Source organism: Sceloporus undulatus, chromosome 4 (assembly GCF_019175285.1).
Source record: "Sceloporus undulatus isolate JIND9_A2432 ecotype Alabama chromosome 4, SceUnd_v1.1, whole genome shotgun sequence".
Lineage (NCBI taxonomy): Eukaryota > Metazoa > Chordata > Lepidosauria > Squamata > Phrynosomatidae > Sceloporus > Sceloporus undulatus.
The window spans coordinates 243,874,900-243,894,502 of record NC_056525.1 but is presented as its reverse complement, the minus strand read 5'-3'; the positions used below and the strand labels follow the sequence as shown (position 1 = coordinate 243,894,502).

General features: G+C 41.9%; 1 protein-coding gene across 3 annotated transcripts in view; it reads left to right on the top strand.

Annotated features, from left to right (window-relative positions):
* Positions 1-2,003: 2,003 nt before the first annotated feature.
* AGO2 (argonaute RISC catalytic component 2) overlaps positions 2,004-19,603 on the top strand; it is a 39,706-nt gene continuing 22,106 nt past the window's right edge. The window contains exons 1-4 of one of the 3 annotated variants that reach the window (XM_042462490.1): positions 2,004-2,141; positions 16,433-16,628; positions 17,398-17,518; positions 17,742-17,923. In XM_042462490.1, coding sequence (XP_042318424.1) covers positions 2,096-2,141; positions 16,433-16,628; positions 17,398-17,518; positions 17,742-17,923 — 545 coding nt within the window. In that variant the 5' untranslated portion in view covers positions 2,004-2,095. Of the gene's footprint in view, positions 2,142-14,176; positions 14,301-16,432; positions 16,629-17,397; positions 17,519-17,738; positions 17,924-19,603 lie in introns of those variants that run through there. The other 2 variants (XM_042462489.1, XM_042462491.1) reach the window with 2 other exon arrangements.

Below are 19,603 nucleotides of genomic sequence, written 5' to 3'. Positions count from 1 at the left end.
CAAAATCCCCTCAGCCAATCACCGTTCCCTCCCAACATTCCATCCTCTCGCCCCGCCCCCACTCACTGCAGCGATAGTCAATCAGAGGCCTTTTCCATGACCAAGGCTTATTCGCCGCCATCTTTGAGCCTCCGGCGTGGAGCCTCTTCCCTCAACAAAGATGGCCGCCGGAAGACAGCGCATGCGCGAGAGGGCCAACTAGGGACTGCTTGTTGTAGCCACTTCCGCATAGGCCTCGCGGCTTCTAGTGCGCATGCCCCGAGGGAATGGATTCATTGGATGCTCGCCTGAATTAAGCGTTACTATTTCACTTTTAACTGCTCTGGCTGCTTCCTGTTGCATTCTGGGATTTGCAGTTTAAGGAGGGGCATTTTAGAATATACAGCCAGAGAGGCTTTAGGCCTCGCTGAACTACAAATCCCAGAATGCAACAGGAGGCAGCCCTCCAGAGTAATTAATGCACTTTAAAAGAGTGCAGTGCAATAATCTCAATAGGTCCAAAACACACTACAGAAATAATAATAATAATACGCCGCCTCTCCCACAGGATCAAGACGGCTTACAGCGTCAGATAAAAGACAATGTAAAATACAACATAGAATTAAAATACATCCCATTAATTCCCTCCCTCCACCATACTTTAATAAAATATCATTAAACAATAAAAAATAAACACAAAATTAAAAGATTAAAGACAATAATCAACAATCAAGCCAGTCAGAGACAAAGGGGTGGCCAATTTAGGTGATGTCTAAAATAATCTAGTTTGAGACCGCTTTAACTGCCCTGGCTCAATGCTAGGGAATTCTGGGAACTGAAGTTTTGTGAGACATTTAGCCGCCTTTGTCAGAGAGCTCCAGTGTCACAATAAACTATAAGAGCTTTTGGACTTCAGCCCCCAGAATCCCAGCCTATTGGCCAACATGGCTGAGGCTTCTGGGAGCTGAAGTCCAGAAGCTCTCAAAGGGCACAGTTTGGGGAAGTACATTTCCTCCTGCGTTTCGTTTTGGACCATGGCCTAAGGCTCAAGCCACTCTGAGCTCAGCAGCGTGGGCAACACTTGTGCCCACATTCCCTTCTCGCATTACAGAGGAAAGCCCTTCTGCCAGCGCCTGCCAGCCTTTGATGCTCAGACATTCTGGCCCTGTTCAGCCACCGAAGTCTGTGGATGCTCACTTGGAAATTACAAGCGAAAGAGGGCAAACAGGCCCAAATGGCAGGTTCCTTTGAAAACTTGGGCAAGTCACACCATCTCAGCCCCAGGGGGACATTTTGGGACCCTGGGCGGATGGCTTGAACTGTCCTGGGAAAGGAGGACACCTGGCTTGAGACTGGATCACACTCTCTCAGCCTCAGAGGATGGCACCTTAAGGATGGAGCAAACTTTTTTCCTGCTGCTCCAGAGAATAGGACAAGAAGCAAATATGTGGCAATGGCAAGCCCTCCCTGAAGAAACTCTGCCTTAAGAAACCCCCTCGAAAGGGTGGGTCCCCATAAGCCTCAAGTGATTTGGTCATTCTGGGGGGAAATACAATAAAGCGGCGGAGCTTGTTGTGGTGTGTTTTCTTTTTTGTGAGGGAGGGAACCTGAGGGATCCTCTGAGGCGACTGAGGGAAAAGAGGGCGACAAGGCATTCAAGACAATAAGACAAAACGCCGAGGCTGGTTGTGTTGTTGTGGTTGTGTTTCTTTTTGCGCCAGGGAAAAGTATGTGAGGGGAGAACGTGAGGGGGTTTCTGAGGTAAATGGAGGCGAGGAAGACTGAGGTACATCGAAGCCGGCGATCGATCGGTCGCTCGAGCGGGGCGGGGCGGGGCGGGGCGTAGACCCTGAGGCCGCGTCGGCCATCGTCCGTCCCCTTCCCTTCCTTCCCTTCCCTTCCGGGGCCTAGTGGGCCTGCTGCCTCCTCCCTGGACTCTTGGGCCGAGGAGGAGGCGGTCCGACTCTGGGCCCTCCTCCTCCTCCTCCTCCTCTTTCTTTCCCCCTCAGCGGCGCCTCCAAAGGAAGGAGAAGGAGAAGAAGAAAGAGGAGGAGGAGGCGGCGGCGGCGGCGGAGGAGGAGAGAGGCGCCACGCCGCCCGCGCACCCTCCGCAGCCATGTACGCGGCCGGGGGAGCTGCCCCCGTCGCCCCGGGGCCCGGCGGTGAGGGAACGCTTCTTCTTCGTCTCGAAAGGGGCTGCGGGGAGGGAAGCCAGGGAGGAAGCCAGGAGGCCGCGCGCGGGAAGCGCCCTTCCTCCCCGAAGATGGGGATGAGCGGGAGCACGAGGCCTTCCCCGGGGAACGAAGGGAGGGAGACGTTGGTGGCGGTCTCGGCCTCTCTTTTCTCCCGCCCGCGCCTCCTGGGGATGGAGGAGGAGAACCATAAGGATAACAACAAGGAGGAGGCTGGCGGTGGAGGGATAGGATTGCATTGTTATTACTATTATTAGGCTGGGATGCGGATGATAACAATGAAGTTGTGAGGCTGGGGATGGAAAATATTATTATTATTATTATTAACAACAACAACAACAACATAATCATAAGCCTTTGGGGTGGAAGTGATGGGAAATTACTATCTTTATTATTAGGCTGGTAGTGGGGTGGGAATAATAATAATAACAATGAGGCTGTGGGGTGATGGTAATGGGATATTATTATTATTAGGCTGTGATGGGAATAATAATAATAATAATAAGGCTGATGGAAAGTATTATTATGGCAATGGGAATTATGGTCATTATCACCGTCATTATCGTTATCACTATTGTGGAGATGATGATGATGATGATGATGATATGCAAAAACATCAACAGTCCATAAAACAGAGATATAGTGTACTGTATAATATACTCTCATGTATAAGTCCAGGGATTTTAGTCCAGAAATTGGCCCCGAAAGCAGAGTGACCTTCCTCCGCAAGGGTCAAGGCAAGGGCTGTGTCTCAGTTCTTACTGAGGAAGGGAGCCATCCTCCCTGTTGAAAGGAAGGAGCCCCATCCCTTCAGTCTTCAGGGTCAGGATTGTGTAAGTCCTTAGACATTGTTTTCCTTTGCTTCATCATCATCATCCTTTAGATCCTTTGTTACAAGCCCCTAAGTTTTACCCTCGACTTATTATCCATGGGTCATATAGTTTTGGCCCCAAAACCTGCCCTAGATTTATACATGAGGCCGACTTATAGTGGAGTGTCTGTGTTAGCCATGTTAGTTTGTAAAACCAGTATGGAAAGAGGCCTTGCAGTTCTTCCAGTTGCTCTGAAAGGCATTACAAGGCCTCCTTTCCCAAGTCATAAAACAGTGATAACTTTGTTTTTAATCAATCTTGTTAAGTGCATTGACATCCAAAAACCACAAAACGGTGATATGGTTATTCTTATTTACAATAACACCCAGAATCCACGAAGGTGACATGCAAAACTCACAAAACTGATACCATTATTATTATTGCTAATTACAACAACATCCAAAATCCACACCATTAGTAGTAGTAAATACAATAACATCTAAAAGCCACAAAACAGTGAGATGATGATGAAGATGATGAAGAAGAAGAAAAGGAATCTTGTAACACCTTTTAGGTTCACTGAAAGACAGAAGTTGGTAGCATGCACTTTTGTTGACTTGAACCTGCTTGGCCATATGATGATGATGATGATGATGATGATGATGATGGTGACTATTCTTGTAAAGTGCAATAACATCCAGAATCGAAAACAAACAGAAGTTTGGGATTTTGGAATTCCAGACAAGGGAGACTAGACTCATACACAACGAAATACCTTGGAGATGAGATCCAGCTCAGAAACACAGATTTTCATATACAGTACGCCACAAACACATGGCCTGCAGATCATTTTACACACATTAAAAAATAAAAACAAACAATTTTGCGTACGGAACAAACATTTGTGTACGTTGAACCCTCAGAAAGCAAAGGTGTCGCCATCTCAGCCATCCATGTGGACAATTTTGAGATATGTTGGATTTTGGAACTCAACCTGTACATATATAATCTTGGAGATGGGACCCGTCTAAACACAACATTTGTTTGTGTTGCATATACACTTTACACACGTAGCCTGCAGATAATTTTATGCATAATATTGTAAAAATACTTTTGTGCATGAATCAAAACAGTCCGAAAGCAGAGGCCCCGGTCTCTCGTGTCGCCCATGGAAGACCCTTTGGCTTTTGGAGTATTTTGGATTTTAGGATTCTGGAATCTAAAAACATGCAAGATGTGAAAATTAAAATAGAGAACCAAGGTATTTACAGTATTAATTCAGCTTAAAGTTAAAAAGAATTTTTAAAATGCCATTAAAGTTAAAAAGCCCTTACAAACAGTTCAGAACTTATTGGTGGGGAGAGCGTTTCAGGTGCTGCTTTTACTCTCTTCTCCCTCCCTGTAGAAAGCTGTGGGGCTGGGAGAGATGTAACCTGAGGTCCCTTTTCCTCTCCCCGCCTTGGACCCAAATGGGAGAGGAGTAGTTAAGAAAAGGGGCTCCCTTCCCATCACTGCCTTCCCACCAAGACACACTTCCAGGCACACTTCTGTGTGGCTTATCTGCTTTGGTTTCGGTGCTGTTTTGGCACTCGTCACAGCTGTACTTTCATTTTATTTTTAAGCAAGCGACCACTAAGGCATAAGGCAATGGAAAAAGAAAATCAAATACTGTGGGATTGGGGATGGAGTTCTGCTGAGCAGCTGATGGCCTGAGCCCTTTGTACAGTCAGACTTCCACATCTGTGGCTTTGACTTTGGCTGATCTGATTATTCATGGATTTGATTAATACGTTCTCTCTAGGAATCTCTTGGTCCTCTGACTCTGAGGTCAGCCTCTGCCAGAAGTCACACTGGGGGACCTAGAGAGAGAAAACACTTTTCTGGGCATTTGCCCGTCCTCCAGCGCATCTTCCAGCAGATGTTGACCATAGAGCTTTCTTAGGGGACCTTGAGATTCCTACAGAGGTGTTTTCTCAGGTAAAAAGAAGTAGTGGGTTTTTTTAATTTCCAATTTTTCTCCTGTCATGGGGATCCTCTGCCCCTAATCCCAGCAAATGTGGAGGGCACACTGTACTACTTCTCGTCTCCTTTCTTTGTTATGTACTAGGGTTGATGACTGCTGCTTTGTTAGCCGGGAAGTCTTCTACCCCAGAGTCCTGGCACTGAATGCAGAACTGTTGTCCATCTCCACTTCTGTCTCTTTCTCTTATACATACACACTCACTGTATATATGTCCCCCCTCCCAAAGTGCATTTGTGTCCCCACACGCACTTGTGGCATTCTGTGAGTCAGGCAGTGTAGTATGGTGCTTAGAGGGTCTTTTCAGCACGGTTTACCTTACAGGTAGTTGTGAAGATAAAGAGAGGAGGAGGGAGCAAGGCATTGTGTCCTTTCTGAAAGGATATAAATAAGTAATATGCACACATCTGTGTCCCCCTGGCATCTTGCTGCCAGCTGGTTTCTGATCACAGAAAGCTTGATCACACTCTGATTCATGCTTTGTTGTCTAGACATGTTCACAGGACCACTTTCACTTCCAAGTTCATTTGTGTGGCATAATTTCCATCTACCTGGCACATTAGATGGAAACCTTTTCTGATACCCGACTGGGTAAGGAGGAAGATACTCTCTCTGCGCTACTGAAGTATAAGCTAGGAGTTTTTATATAATATTTTATATAAATGTAAAAAGATAGCCCTGCCCTGCACTACTTTTAATATAAGCTAGTATCGTTTATACCTCTTGCTGCAAATGTATTGTAGAACTGCAGTGTTCCTTTAACCCGGTGTTTCCCACACTTTGGTCCTCCAGATGCTTTCGACTTCACTCCCAGAATTCCTCATTGTTGGCTAAACTGGCCAGGGTTTCTGGGAGTTGAAGTCCAAAAACACCTGGAAGACCAGAGTTTAGGAAACAATGCTTTAATCCTATGGACTGGCCTCAACTTTGCCCTGTTAGAGCTTTGCATTGAGCGAAACTATAATTATTATCCAGTGTAACTCCTCTTGTGTTGGATAAGTTACTTGTTTCTGTGCCATGTGTCTGGGTTGTAGAAATAGCTGGTCTTTGTGAGAATATGTTGCAGTTATTGCCCTCCTGTTTGGCAAGTGTAGCTTAAGTCTGTTTCAAAAAGATAGGCCCATCACATATACAAAAACTGTACTTTGCTGTGATTTTAAGTCTCATTTGAGCTGGGGAGCAGGTCTGCACAGGAGGACCAGGCAGGAGTGAATGTCTCATTCCTTGTCATGGCCAGGTTCATGGACCTTGCTCCTTGTGCCCAAGGGTGCCACAAACTAGTAGTCTGGGCTGGCCAGCCATGATGTGAAGTGTACTGTATTGTACTTTATTTAGTCCACAGCTCAATGTTGCATTAAGTTAGCACTTTGGGCTCCTGTATTTTCCTAGTCAAGAACAGTGCTATAGAGCCATACAGGGGTTACCTGCTATCTCGGCCGAAGGGACAACTGTTTGCCAATAAGCACAGTATCTGTGGCAGCTTTTAAAATATATATTTAGTCAAGGGAAACTTGGTGGAACTCCTATCTAGTAGACATCATCTCTTGAGTATCCCATTTGTGGACTGTTACCAGGGGTCTTCTAGACACTTGGTTAAAAAACATAGCACATTTTGTTGAGCAGTTGCATAAAATTATTTCCTCAGCTCTCAAGTTGCAGGACTTGTTGCTTGCAAAATGTATTATTTTTCCACCTTGTTATTGTCAGTGGCATCTTCAGTGCAATGTGGAATATAATTGCGGAGAGCCAGGCATGCTTCTTGGATGCTGCCGGCAGAATTGTTGGTGATGTGGAATATGTCTCCTCCCCCCAAGTGCTTTGACTATTATTGTGGACATCATTAAGGTTACTTTAATTCGTAATACATACTATAGAGATCGAGCACTTTACTGCAGTATTTATTATTAGACAAGATGGAAAATTAAATTTCATGTCGCTTTCCAGAAAATGGTAAACACAAGCAAAGCTAGTTTCTAGTTGTGATACCAATGTCCAGTTTTCTTTTCAGCAGTTTGTTTATTTTAGTTCCTTTCCTCAATGCTGACCTATACATTTCTTCTGGTTTTATTAGTACAGGTTGAGTATCCCTTATCCAGAAATAGTCCAGAATCCAAAATCACACACATGGCTGGCTGAGATAGTGACAGCTTTGCTTTGTGATGGTTCAGTGCATACACACACACACTTTGTTTCTTGCACAAAATTATTTAAAATTTACACATATTACTTTCAGGCTACGTTTATAAGGTTATACAAAACATATACAAGTTTCATGCTGAAGACTTGGGTCCCATATCCAAGATATCTCATTATGTATTTACAGGTATTCCAAAATCTGGAAAAATCAGAAATTCAAAACATGTCTGATGCCAGGCATTTTGGAGAAGGCAGACCCAACCTGTAGCAGGAAACATGGACAAAGCTCTTGCACTTTAGGACACTTGAGTTAGCCTTGTTGTTGTGTGCCTTCATGTTGTTTCCAACTTATGGTGGTCTTAGTTGGAAATGACTTGAAGGCACACAACAATAACAACAAATGCATCTGAGGAAGTAGACTTAAGTCTATGAAAGCTCATGCTGCCAACTTCTTTCTTTCACTTACTCTCAAAGGTGCTACAAGATCTCTCTTATATACTGATTCCACAGACTAACACAGCTATATCTTTGAATTCAACAACAAAAGTAAGAGGTAACTCAGGTCCAAAACACTCTGCAGAAACAATCCAGTTTGAGACTGCTTTAACTGCCCTGGCTCAGTGCTAGGGAATCCTGGGAATTGTAGTTTATTGTGGCACCAGAGCTCTGTGACAGAGAAGGCTAAATGTCTGGCAAAACTCCAGTTCCCAGAATTCCCTAGTCTTAAGCCATGGCAGTTAAAATGGTTTCAAACTGGATTATTTCTGCAATGTGTTTTGGATCTCAGTTACCTTTAAGAAATGGCTAATGAAAAGCGCTGCATTTTTAAGAATACTTTACTCACTACTTTAGGTCAGTATCAGTAGGTTTATAACTAATTCTTTTAAAAAGTAACAGTCTAAATGCTGAGACTGACATTTAATACTAGCTGCTTTGAGGCAGTAACAGAGTTATAAGAAGATCTGGGCCTTCGTTGCCATGCTTGTGTGTGTTTTGGAGACACCTGTTTGGCTTGTCTGAAACAGGAGGGCGGACTAGCTGGAGCCTTGAGGTGCTCCTGCGTTCTGAAGTTTGAGTTGCTCATTTGAAATCAAAGGAGACAAGTCTGTGTACATGCCGCTCTGCAAACATCATGAGGCTCATGGTGAACTTTTGTGATACAGGAGGGACCACTCTTCAGAGACAGAGCACATACAATCCCAGATTCAGTCCCTTGCATCAAAGAATATCAAAAGGCAGGTCTGGGAAAGGTCAGGTTGAAGTTAGAAGAGGCAGTACCTTGCTTGATGAACCAGTGGTTTCATTTGATGTAAGGACGTTGCATATTTTTATAGTCCATATCTTCTTTTTCTTTTTTTCTTGCGTGCCTTCAAGTTGTTTCTGATTTATGGCAACCTCAAGGCAACCGTATTGTTGTCAAGATTTGTTGAGAGGAGGTTTGCCATTGCATTCCCCTCAGGCTGAGAAGATGTGACTTGCCCAAGGTCACCCAGTGGGTTTCATGGCTGAGCAGGGAATCGAACCTTGATCTTCAGAGTCATAGTCCAAATCGCTAAGCCACCCTGGCTCCCTCATGTCTATTTGTACTTACTGTGTTAACGTTTTCTAAGCTGAAACTGTTAATCACTGGTACCCATGAGTGTAATTTACATCCCATCTTCATATGTGTTATGAGAAAGATGCCACCTAGGGACACGTATTAGGACATAATAAATGTGATTAAAGCACTTTCTGCATACAAGTGAAATGTAGAGCTGTAGAGTTGACAGTTAACCAAACACTGACTGATATTCTTGTTATATTGTGGCTTTGGATGCCCATTTGGACTGGATTTTCCTAGTCATATGCTGCGTCAGAATGGCAGCAGAACTGTTAATTTAACATAGTATTTACTTTTCAAATTTCTTTCCTGACTTCTTCTGTGGGCCCTGATCAATTAATTGTTCACAAGTTTGGCAGTTTCATCTTAACTCTAATACAGTAGATGCCCAGGGAGATACTCTAATAAGGCTTTATGAAAGTCCAATTTTGTAGTTTTGTGAGTTCTTTAGCCTTCTCTGTCAGAGAGCTCTGGTGCCACAACAAACTACTGTTGCAGATATCAATATCCACCTCACTGCAGATCCCAGCATTCCATGGGGTGTCACCTTGATAATTAAAGCGGTCTTAAACTGCTTTAATTGTACAGTGTGGCAGCAGCCCAAGTGGAAGAGGCCTTGACGTGCTTTTCCATTTTGCACTAAAAAGAGGTATCTCTTATCTTAGAAATGTCATCCTGAACACTTACTTATCCAGTGTTGATCCAGGCAACACTGTTTCCCAAGCATGTGCTTAATAATGCTGGGATCCGAGTAACAGCATATGAGATGACTATTTGTTTTTTGTTTGGTGACTATTCAGAGGTCGCAGGTATTACTGGCTGGATAAAGAGTCACTAACAAAGCGATGGCTGATTCTTTTGGCAGTTGCAGTACCCTTGTAAGTAGGTTGGCTGTTGCATTGTATTGGAACCCTACTCAATCTGACTTTGAAGAAAATTGATAAACTGGCCTTTGAAGGCCTATAAAGGTAGCCTTTTCTTAAATTCTGGTTAGTGTTCTTCTGACTGATGCGGTGTTTTCATAGCTTCGGTTATTTTAATAAAATGACTAAGGTGCCTAGCTTTTTAAAAAATGACTGCTTTCAGGAGATAGACGAATTTGAACAGCAGATAGTGGTTGGTTACTAGTTTATTTGTCCCAAACTTATTTTCGCTCTTCCCACAGTATCATAAAATTTATGTGGATCGGATCACGTTGAGCCACAAAGATTTTCCATATCTTTTAAGTCATGAGCTTACACTTGAAGCTTCTCAAGGCCTTGTAGGGATAATACTTTAAGGAGAATCTAAGTGTGGTAATGTGCCCATTGACATACCAGAACAATCCATGGGGAAAATAGGATTAGTAGCTCATACAGTTGGCCATTTTTAAAGGTTGTGGTTATATCACTTGGTTTGTGTATCCCCCACCCAATAAAAATCCAGTCTGAACGCGCTATCCCCTTTTAAGTATGCCATTTGAAAGAACAAAAGGTATGCTGAAACTAATCTAATAGTACAAATAACCACTGTGGTAACTGCGGGAGTATTTTCATAATCAAAGGCAGTGTATTAGCTGTGCAAATTATGTATCATTAGACAGATCACAAAGCAGCACTGGTATTGTGGTGCTTGTCTACCAATTCCTGAAAAGGGGGGTGGGATCCAGGCGTTTATGTACTGTATCACCAAGACAAAAGAAGCTGAAGCCTAGCATCCTTTTTACAAAAAGAAAACTAAGAATTTAACTATTTATTAACATGACAATTGCACTTCCAAATCTCAGCCTGTGAGTATTGGGCCAGGGGACAACATAGCCCTATCTGGTTGTTTTCCCAGGGCTTGCGGTATTTGGTTAAATACTGAGATTCACCCATCTTCCATCCCATAAATGGAACAATATGGTTACTGATGGACTGAATACCTTTGGCTAGGATGGGGTGAAGGTTGCTCTCAGAATACATTTGGTACTTCATTAAAGAAGTTAGGCCCCTGTGTCTATTTCTTGACTTGCCTGTTGTTTTTGTTCCATGGAGCCCTGGTGGCGCAGTGGTTAAATGCCTGTACTGCAGCCATTCACTCAAGACCACAAGGTTGCGAGTTCAAGACCAGCAAAAGGGCCCAAGCTCGACTCAGGCTTGCATCCTTCCGAGGTTGCTAAAATGAGTACCCAGACTGTTGGGGGCAAATTAGCTTACTTGCTAATTAGCTTACTTGCTGTTCACCGCTATGATCTTTGGAATAGCGGTATATAAATAAAACAAATTATTAATTATTATTTGTTTTGTGTGTTCCAAGTTATTTCTAATTTGTGATGACCCTAAAGCGAACTTCATCATAGGATTTTCTGGGCTGAAAGTGCGTGACTCGTGCAAGGGGGGCTGAGCGGGGAATTGAACCCTGATCTCCAGAGTTGTAGTCCAAACCACTGCACCATGCTGGCTTTAGTTTACTATGCAGTAAACTGAATTGAATTGCTGGCAGTCACTAGTGATTTGTAATAAGCATGGGCCAGTTTAAAGGGCTCATTTTAAATCGATGTAATGTCTGTTTGGGTTATTATGTTCTGAAGGAGATAAGACCTCTTTATTCTGCTAAGGTTGGAGACACAAGGTGTATCCAGACTGATTGCGAAGCCCCAGAATTTATTTATTTCTGAGCTTATATTGGGTTAAAATAAACCAACCTGTGGAGCTTGTATAAAAGGTCTCTGATCGTACTGGGAGCTGACAGAAAATATTCTGGGCTGAACAAAATGCGTGTGGATCTCCAAAATAAAACCAGAAGGAACAGGAGCAAAATGTGGCACTTTCTGGTCTTTTTAATCAGCCTGTAACCATGCAGCCGGCAAAGTGTAGTGGTTGGAGTGAGACATTTCAAATCCCAGCTCAGCCATGTAAACCCACTGGGTGACCCAGGGCAAGTCACACTCTCTCAGCCTCAGAGGATGGCAATGGCAAGCCTCCTCTGAAGAAACTTGCCATGAAAACCCTGTGCTAGGTTTGCCTTAGGGTGGCCATACATCAGAAACAACAAAAAGGCACACAACAGAAAGAATAGACCCATAGTTAAGGCAGGAGCCCATCCAGTTTAGGGAAGCAAAAGCAGGCTATAAAGTTATAAAAAAGGAGAGGAGGAAAGAAAAAAGGAGAAAGGGATGTTGTGGCACCCTTAAGAATGAATTGCTTCAGTATTCTTTTTTCCTCGTTTAGTATTATTTTTTGTGAATTGCCGTTCACTCAGATTCACTAAAATGGATTGTAATCCATGAAAACCTATGATAACATGAATCAGTCTTAAAGGTGCCACAAGACTGAGTTTTCCTTTTTTTTAATAATAATAATCATAATAATATTTTTTATTTATAGACCGCTATTCCGCAATGATCATAGCGGTGTACAGTAAAATTGCAAAACAATACAAAAAATTGCAAGGCCTCTCTCCCCCTCAAGATGGTGGTTGGAGGAGGGCTCTTTGTCTTCCAGGCCAGACCTCTCTCCCCCTCAAGATGGTGGTTGGAGGAGGGCTCTTTGTCTTCCAGGCCTGGCCTCTCTCCCCCTCAAGATGGTGGTTGGAGGAGGGCTCTTGTTCCTCTTGTTTCTTTTAATACTGAAACTGATGTATAAGGCTGAAAATCTGTCAAGTTGCTCCCACTCAGCTTTTACACGTTGAATCTGCCATATCTGAAATGCTCCAAAATCCAAAACCTTTGGAGGTACAACACAAGTAGTATCGTATGTACTTTTGTGAGGCTGGAGAGGGACACAGGACTGGAGACTGACGTGACCCTGAGAAAATGCACATACTAAGCATATCTATGTATTGACATTTATGTATTTATGTGTGCCTTCAAGTTACTCATCTGCATGTGTTGGCTCCATGAATTTCAGAGTTTTCTTAGTGAAGGAATAGTCAGAGGTGGTTTTGCCACTTCCTTCCTCTGAAAAGTAGTCTACAGCACTTGGTATTTGTTGGCAGTCTGTTATCCAAGTACTAACCAGGACTGGCCATGCCTAGCTTGCAAGATCATACAGAATCTGGTGCCTTTAGAGTATTTAGACAGAACATTGACACATTTAACCCTTAAAAAACCCCTTTAGTTCAAGCAAAGTAAGAGGTGTAATTGAAAATAAGCACTCCAGGTTTACATTTCATTTTCCGTCTGTAGACTATCATATGGCTTCAGCCACTTTGACACACTTATGTTTGAAGCTGATAGGAAGAGATGGAGAAGGAACATGTAATGTTCTGTCTAAGATAGTGAGTACTTCCAGTATATTAGCAACTATTAAGGACTTCTTAATATAACATAAAGTAGGCTTTGGTAAATTTTGATATCCTACAAGAATATAAAACTGTTCGGAGTGATGAATGGGTGAACCTACAGGAAATTCTGCCATGATCTTCAGTATTCCTAGTGTGTATCTCTCCTCTTCTTGTCTCCCACTGCAGAATAAAATTGGTGCTTGAGAAGAGGCGGTAGAAAAACGGATGTTAGCTGGGACTTTAGCATGATGTTAATTAGCTTTCTGCTGCTTCTGTAGACAAGAGAAAAGTAGTCTTGGAGGAAGTCTTGAGGTCTCTAATGGAATAGGAACTTGAGTGTCTTTTCTTCTCTTAGAGGAAAAAAAAAGGATAATACAAGGCAGTGGTTTCTGAATTCTTGACAAAGTCTTGTCTTCCACCTTTGACAAATGGTCCTTCAAGTGACCCAATACCTGTTCTGGTTTTGGAGCTTCCCAAAGATCTGTTGCACCCTGATGATACTCTCATGGTGTCCAACAGGAACACATTTTGCCATCTGCTGTTTGTCCTCGATGCATTTTTGCAACTTGTAGGTGCTGCCACCATCATAATAGGAACAAGTGATGGTTCTGGTGGTGGGCCTATTATGATAGCACATTACTGAACTGTTGAAGAATTTACTGCTAGCAGAAACCTTAGGATTTTGACTTAATGACAAAATAAAATACTTCTCTTTTATATATATGGGGTGTGGCAGTTTCCAGCTCTCTCTTTAGTATAGTTTATATAGGCATACCTCACTTAACAAAGCCTCTGACAAAGAAGCTCCTTTTTATAAAGCTCCTTTTTTACACCTGTCTGCTGCCCCTTTCCTACTTGTATTTTGTTTAGCTAGAGGTTTTGTTGTTTCATTTTGAATGTACATATTCGTTTTTAATAAAATGTTTCTTAAAACCTATGGTTTCAGGTTTCTGGGATTAAATTTGGCCCCACTCTCTGGGACCAAATTTTCTGCTAAAGAAACAATGACTAGCAATACCTATTTAGTTAATTGTAATAATTTTCCTTTTGCCAAGAGTTAAATGTCTCTCCCCCCCCCCCCCGGCTAGGTGGGGTATTGATGGGCAGAGAGAGAATTGTTTTTCATGGCTTCATAATTTAATTCCCAGAGTTTTTACATCTCCAGTCTCAACCCATCCGGCTGTGTCCTGTATGGACCATTTTGTGTATATGTTTTCCTCTTTGCAGATATATCCAATGCCTTGATAATGTTTTTAGATGGTTGTAAGAGGCAGGGAAGCAGGAATCAACCCAGCTAATTTCACATGTGCATTCTGGTAAGACATACATAAAAAATAAAAAAAAAATACAGGCTTCTGTGTTGTAGATACTATATAAGAAGGATAATGGTGTATCATAAAAAAAACTTTTTAGTACACTAATGCCAAATGAGAACCATAGATAGGGATATGCCCTGAGCATTTGTTGTTAAACCTTTGCAAGATGTTTTAGACCAAAGGTCCTCTAGATGTATTGGATTTCTGCTCCAAGAGTCCTTGACAATTGGCCAGGTTGGCTGAGGGTTTTGTTGATGTCCAAAAACATGTTGAGAACCTCTCTTATAGACCATATTTCTGGGCTTTTTGATGTGCTCTCCTGTAGAATTAAACCCCTGAAATGCTAAATTTCAATCTTATACCCCCATCTTGTTGGTTGTTACAAATTCAAATGCTGTTTGAAACATTAAGAAACATTGGACCCATACAGACAGGCCAAAATAAAGCTGCTTCAGGTCATTTGGAGATATGCTGTTTAAATGACACATGCATCTTAAGAGGTCAGAAGCTGTGCCAAAGCTGCGCTCCAGTCCTTAGAACTGGAGCATGACTTTGGCGTGGCTTCTGGCCTCTTAGGACGCATGCATCATTTAAACAGCATACCTCCAAAGTGACCTGAAGCAGCTTTATTTTGGCCTGTCTGTATGAGCTCATTGTTTTGAAGAAGCTGATTTGAATATGATTTGGGAAAAATATGTTAAATTGTTCAACATGTTATAAGTTCACATGCTGTATCTTTTGGGTTTTTGTTTGGCTGTAATCCAGAGTTCCTGCCCCTAGATCATGCTAATCCATTTATTTACATACCAGTGTACCAGCTGCGGATCGTGCCCTCTGTGTCATATGTAGCTACTCACTAGAGTATATAGCAGGGGTAGCATTAAAATCTATATTGCTAAGCTGACTTTAAGGCAAAGTACTCTGGCTAGCTTAAACAGTTTTTTGGACTGCAGCCACTGATCTTGCTCTGCTCAGAGAATTGGTTTTGCCATTAATGGCAGGAAAACTCACTGGATAGTTTTGATTAAACAGTGTGTTTTCTCTTTGCCTCCTGACTTTATTTATTGATGTTTGTTACCTTGCTATTAATGACAAATGAGACGAAGACTAATTTTAAGAAGCATTACCCCAAAAGCTGGGGTCCTGAGAGGGAACCCACAAATAATATATAATAGGGGGATTTTAATACTCAAATTAAGACAGACCCTAGGGACTTTGGAATAGGATGCCATGGGTGCTAGCTGGCTTAATGTTTTAGGCTAACAAATCTTTGTCTAGGGGTAGACATGTTGGCCATATAGCAAATCTTTGTCTGTCACTTTCAAGGGGAAATGTACATAGCAGGGGAGGTGGGGTGGAAAGCAGAAGTACTTAACACCCATGAAGTTGTATGGGTCCTTTACACATGCCCCAGGTCTCTGTGACCGCTCATGAGAAGCTCACTTAAAGGTCATCATGTCCTGCCCAGATTCATGCTCTTTGGCCTTTTTGTAGCTACTATTATAACAAAATGTCTGTACCTCATTGCCAAATAAAAGCTAAAAACACTCCTATAAATATACATTTGTGGTTCTTAGTCATGCTCAGAATGGAGGACATTTTGGAATCCTTCCTGGGTAGATGGTTGAAATGTGGGACATGTCTGTTCACCCTGGTTTAGCCTGGAAAACAGCAAGTGAAGAGGTGATAGTCCTGTTTAAATATTTGAAGGGATGTCAATTTGAGGATGGAGCAAGCTTGTTTTCTGCTGCTGCAGTGACCAGAATATGGAGCAATGGATTCAAACTACAGAAAAAGAGATTGTGCCTCAGCATTAAGAATGACTTCTTGACAGTAAGAGCTGTTTGAGAGTGGAACCCCGTGGAGTGTGATGGAGTCTCCTTTTTTGAAGGTTTTTAAACAGATGGCCATCTGTCGGGGTGCTTTCATTGTGAATTCCAGTTTGGCGAGGGCTTGGACTGGATGGCCCCTGTGGTCTGTTCCAAATCTGTGATTCTATGATTTGGTGAAAATAATGCAGGGTGTAGTAACAGGAGGATGTTCTTTTTTGTTGTTTGCAAATGGAATACTTTTTCTGAAAAACTATATTTATGGAACATGCACCACTCATATTGCTTTTCTCTTCTTTCTAGTACTTGCAACACCTCCATCTTTGCCACCTCCAGTACAGGCATTTGCATTCAAACCTCCTCCTCGACCTGATTTTGGTACTTCAGGGAGAACAATCAAACTACAAGCCAACTTTTTTGAAATGGACATTCCCAAAATTGACATCTATCATTACGAATTGGATATAAAGCCAGAGAAGTGCCCTAGAAGAGTTAACAGGTACAGCATACTTTGATTTTTGCTCAGCTTCATATATTTCACTGTCTTAATGTCAAAGCAAGTACTGTACAGAACCATTTCTTACAGGGACATTGCTTAGTAAGTAAGATGCAGTCATGTTGCTGATCTGTTAACACTTTAAGCTAGCTCCTCTTAAAAACAAAATCAGTTTTTTAAAATCTTCTTTTATTATCCTGAATATTTCCTTGTCTTCTTGCCCTGTTGTCAGTGGTACTTTTTTTAAAATGAAGTTTTGATATTTTGGTTGGTATTGTTGGTTTGGGATCTCATGTTTAACAGATTTCACTGTGGTTCAACTACTACTTAACTTTTTGCTTTGTTCTTCAGTTTGTTATCAAGCCCGTTAAAGGGAAACAAGAGGTTAACAAATGCTTCTTTTTCTGTCTTCACTTGCTGGTGAGGGTGGAGTTGGGAGAGTGAGTAAATAGTCACCTTGGTCCCACTCTGGGAGAAAGGTTGGGCCCAAATTCACTAAATAAAAAATTTGTTTGGTGGTATAAAAATGCTTTACAAAGTTGCCTGTATAAGCTACAGTCACTGAGTTTTTATATAGGCTATAACATGTGGCTCTGTTTTTGGACACTTGAATGATCCCAGAGGTTGTGGTGATCTGAGCCTACTGGTTAATGACATTTTGCTTTTTGTTCATAGCTATAATTAATTAATTAATGCTTTTTGATGGGAGACTTTAAACATTTTGTTTGAACAATGGGAGCTATTTTTTAACAGAGTTCTTCTCTGTTTTCAGAGAAATAGTTGAACACATGGTCCAGCACTTTAAAGCACAGATATTTGGGGATCGCAAGCCAGTATTTGATGGAAGAAAAAACCTCTATACAGCTATGCCACTTCCTATAGGGAGAGATAAAGTAAGTATATAAGACTTGATTGAGTTGTCATTCTAATTGTTCCACATACATTTTCATTATGAGGGCAAAGCTACATGTTTTTCATACGTTTTCTTGGTACATTTATATCCCATTTTTTCTCCTAGGAGCTCAAGGTGGTATACACAGTTATCTGTGTAGACACCTTTAAGTGTACATCTCTAAATGGAAAGAATCATCTTGTTGTCGTTTCCAAATGTTGCAGGTGGAATTGGAGGTCACATTGCCAGGAGAAGGGAAGGACAGAATATTTAAAGTGGCGATAAAGTGGATGTCAGGTGTGAGTTTGCAGGCCTTACATGATGCTCTCTCTGGTCGTCTTCCAAGTGTTCCTTTTGAAACAATTCAAGCACTGGATGTAGTAATGAGGCACCTGCCTTCTATGAGGTGAGAGAAATGTTCAAAGTAGGGCTTCAGGCTATCGAAATGGATAAATTAACATTAATAATAAAAGGGGAAACAGTAAACAATGTCAATCAAATATGGAAAAAAAATGATTGTATACCTAAAGAAGTTCTGGTGTAATATACCGTAATGGGAGACAAGTATAATTTTGATTGTGTTACATTGACTCAAGAAAATCAGGTTAAGGAAAATTAAAGCAAACAGTGCTTAAAGGAAGAGGAAGTTGGTAAGGATGGAGAAAGAAGAACGAGTGTTGAAGATTGTTAGAGTAATTGATTAAAGGTTAGAGGTGAAGGGGATAAGAAACGAAAGACTAGAGAACGTTAGCAATGAGGTGGAAGGATTTCTAGAGGATATAAGGAGAGGGAAAGGAGAAAGGAGAATAAAATAGGAGGAAGGATGGAAAGATTCTGAAGAAATCGAAGGTTAGAGGAAGAAAGATTGGGAAAGGGAAGGATAGAATTGGAATATGAAGGATATTAACAAGGGAATGTACCTTCCTTAGGCATTACTTAGGGAAGTAATAGTGCCACTATATTCTGCTTTGATCAGGCCTCACCTGGAATACTGCGTCCAGTTCTGGGCACTACCATTCAAAAAGGACATTGAGGAACTGGAACATGTCCAAAGAAGGGCAACTAAAATGGTGAAGGGTCTGGAAACCTTGCCCTATGGGGAACGACTTAGGGAGCTGGGGATGTTTAGCCTAGAGAAAAGAAGGTTAAGAGGTGATATGATAGCCCTTTTTTAAATACTTGAAGGAATGTCATATTGAGGAGGGAGCAAGCTTGTTTTCTGCTGCTCCAGAGAACAGGACCCGGAACAATGGATGCAAACTGCAGGAAAAGAGATTCCACCTCAACATTAGGAAGAACGTCCTGACAGTGAGGGCTGTTCGACAGTGGAACACACTCCTTCCTCAGAGTGTAGTGAAGTCTCTTTCTTTAGAGGTCTTTAAGCAGAGGCTGAATGGCCATCTGTCAGGGATGCTTTGATTGAGATTTCCTGCATGGCAGGGGATTGGACTGGATGGCCCTTGTGGTCTCTTCCAACTCTATTATTCTATGATTCTATGTTTGCTTATTGTATGGTTAATTTAATGTATATTTGGTTTGCCTATATTTGAAATATGTATGTTATTCCATTTTTTGTCTTGTTGTTTTTCTTTTTCTTTTGTATACATGTATTATTTTAATATGTATGTTTTAAATTTAATAAACCTTTTTTTTTTTTTAAAAAGTAGGGCTTCAGGGAACTGAATTTGTTGAAGTGACGTGACTTCCATGGGGTGAGAGAAATGTTCAAAGTAGTCTCACCTTTTTCAAACAACAAAGGGCCCGAACAGACATCCCAAAATAAAGATGTTTTGGGTCACTTTAGAGATATGCTATTTAAATGATGCATGCATCCTAAGAGGCTAGAAGACACACCAAAGCCACTCTCTAGCCCTAAAGACTAGAGCGCAGCTTTGGCGCAGCTTCTGGCCTCTTAAGATGCATGTGTCATTTAAACAGCATACCTCCAAAGTGACTCGAAGCAGCTTTATTTTGGCCTGTCTGTTCGGGCCCAAAAACAACACATTTGGGGTTCCTGTTACATGAGAAAAACAATGGAAGTAGTTGCATTGAAGGCCCCTGTGTGAGCTGTAATGTACAAGCATAA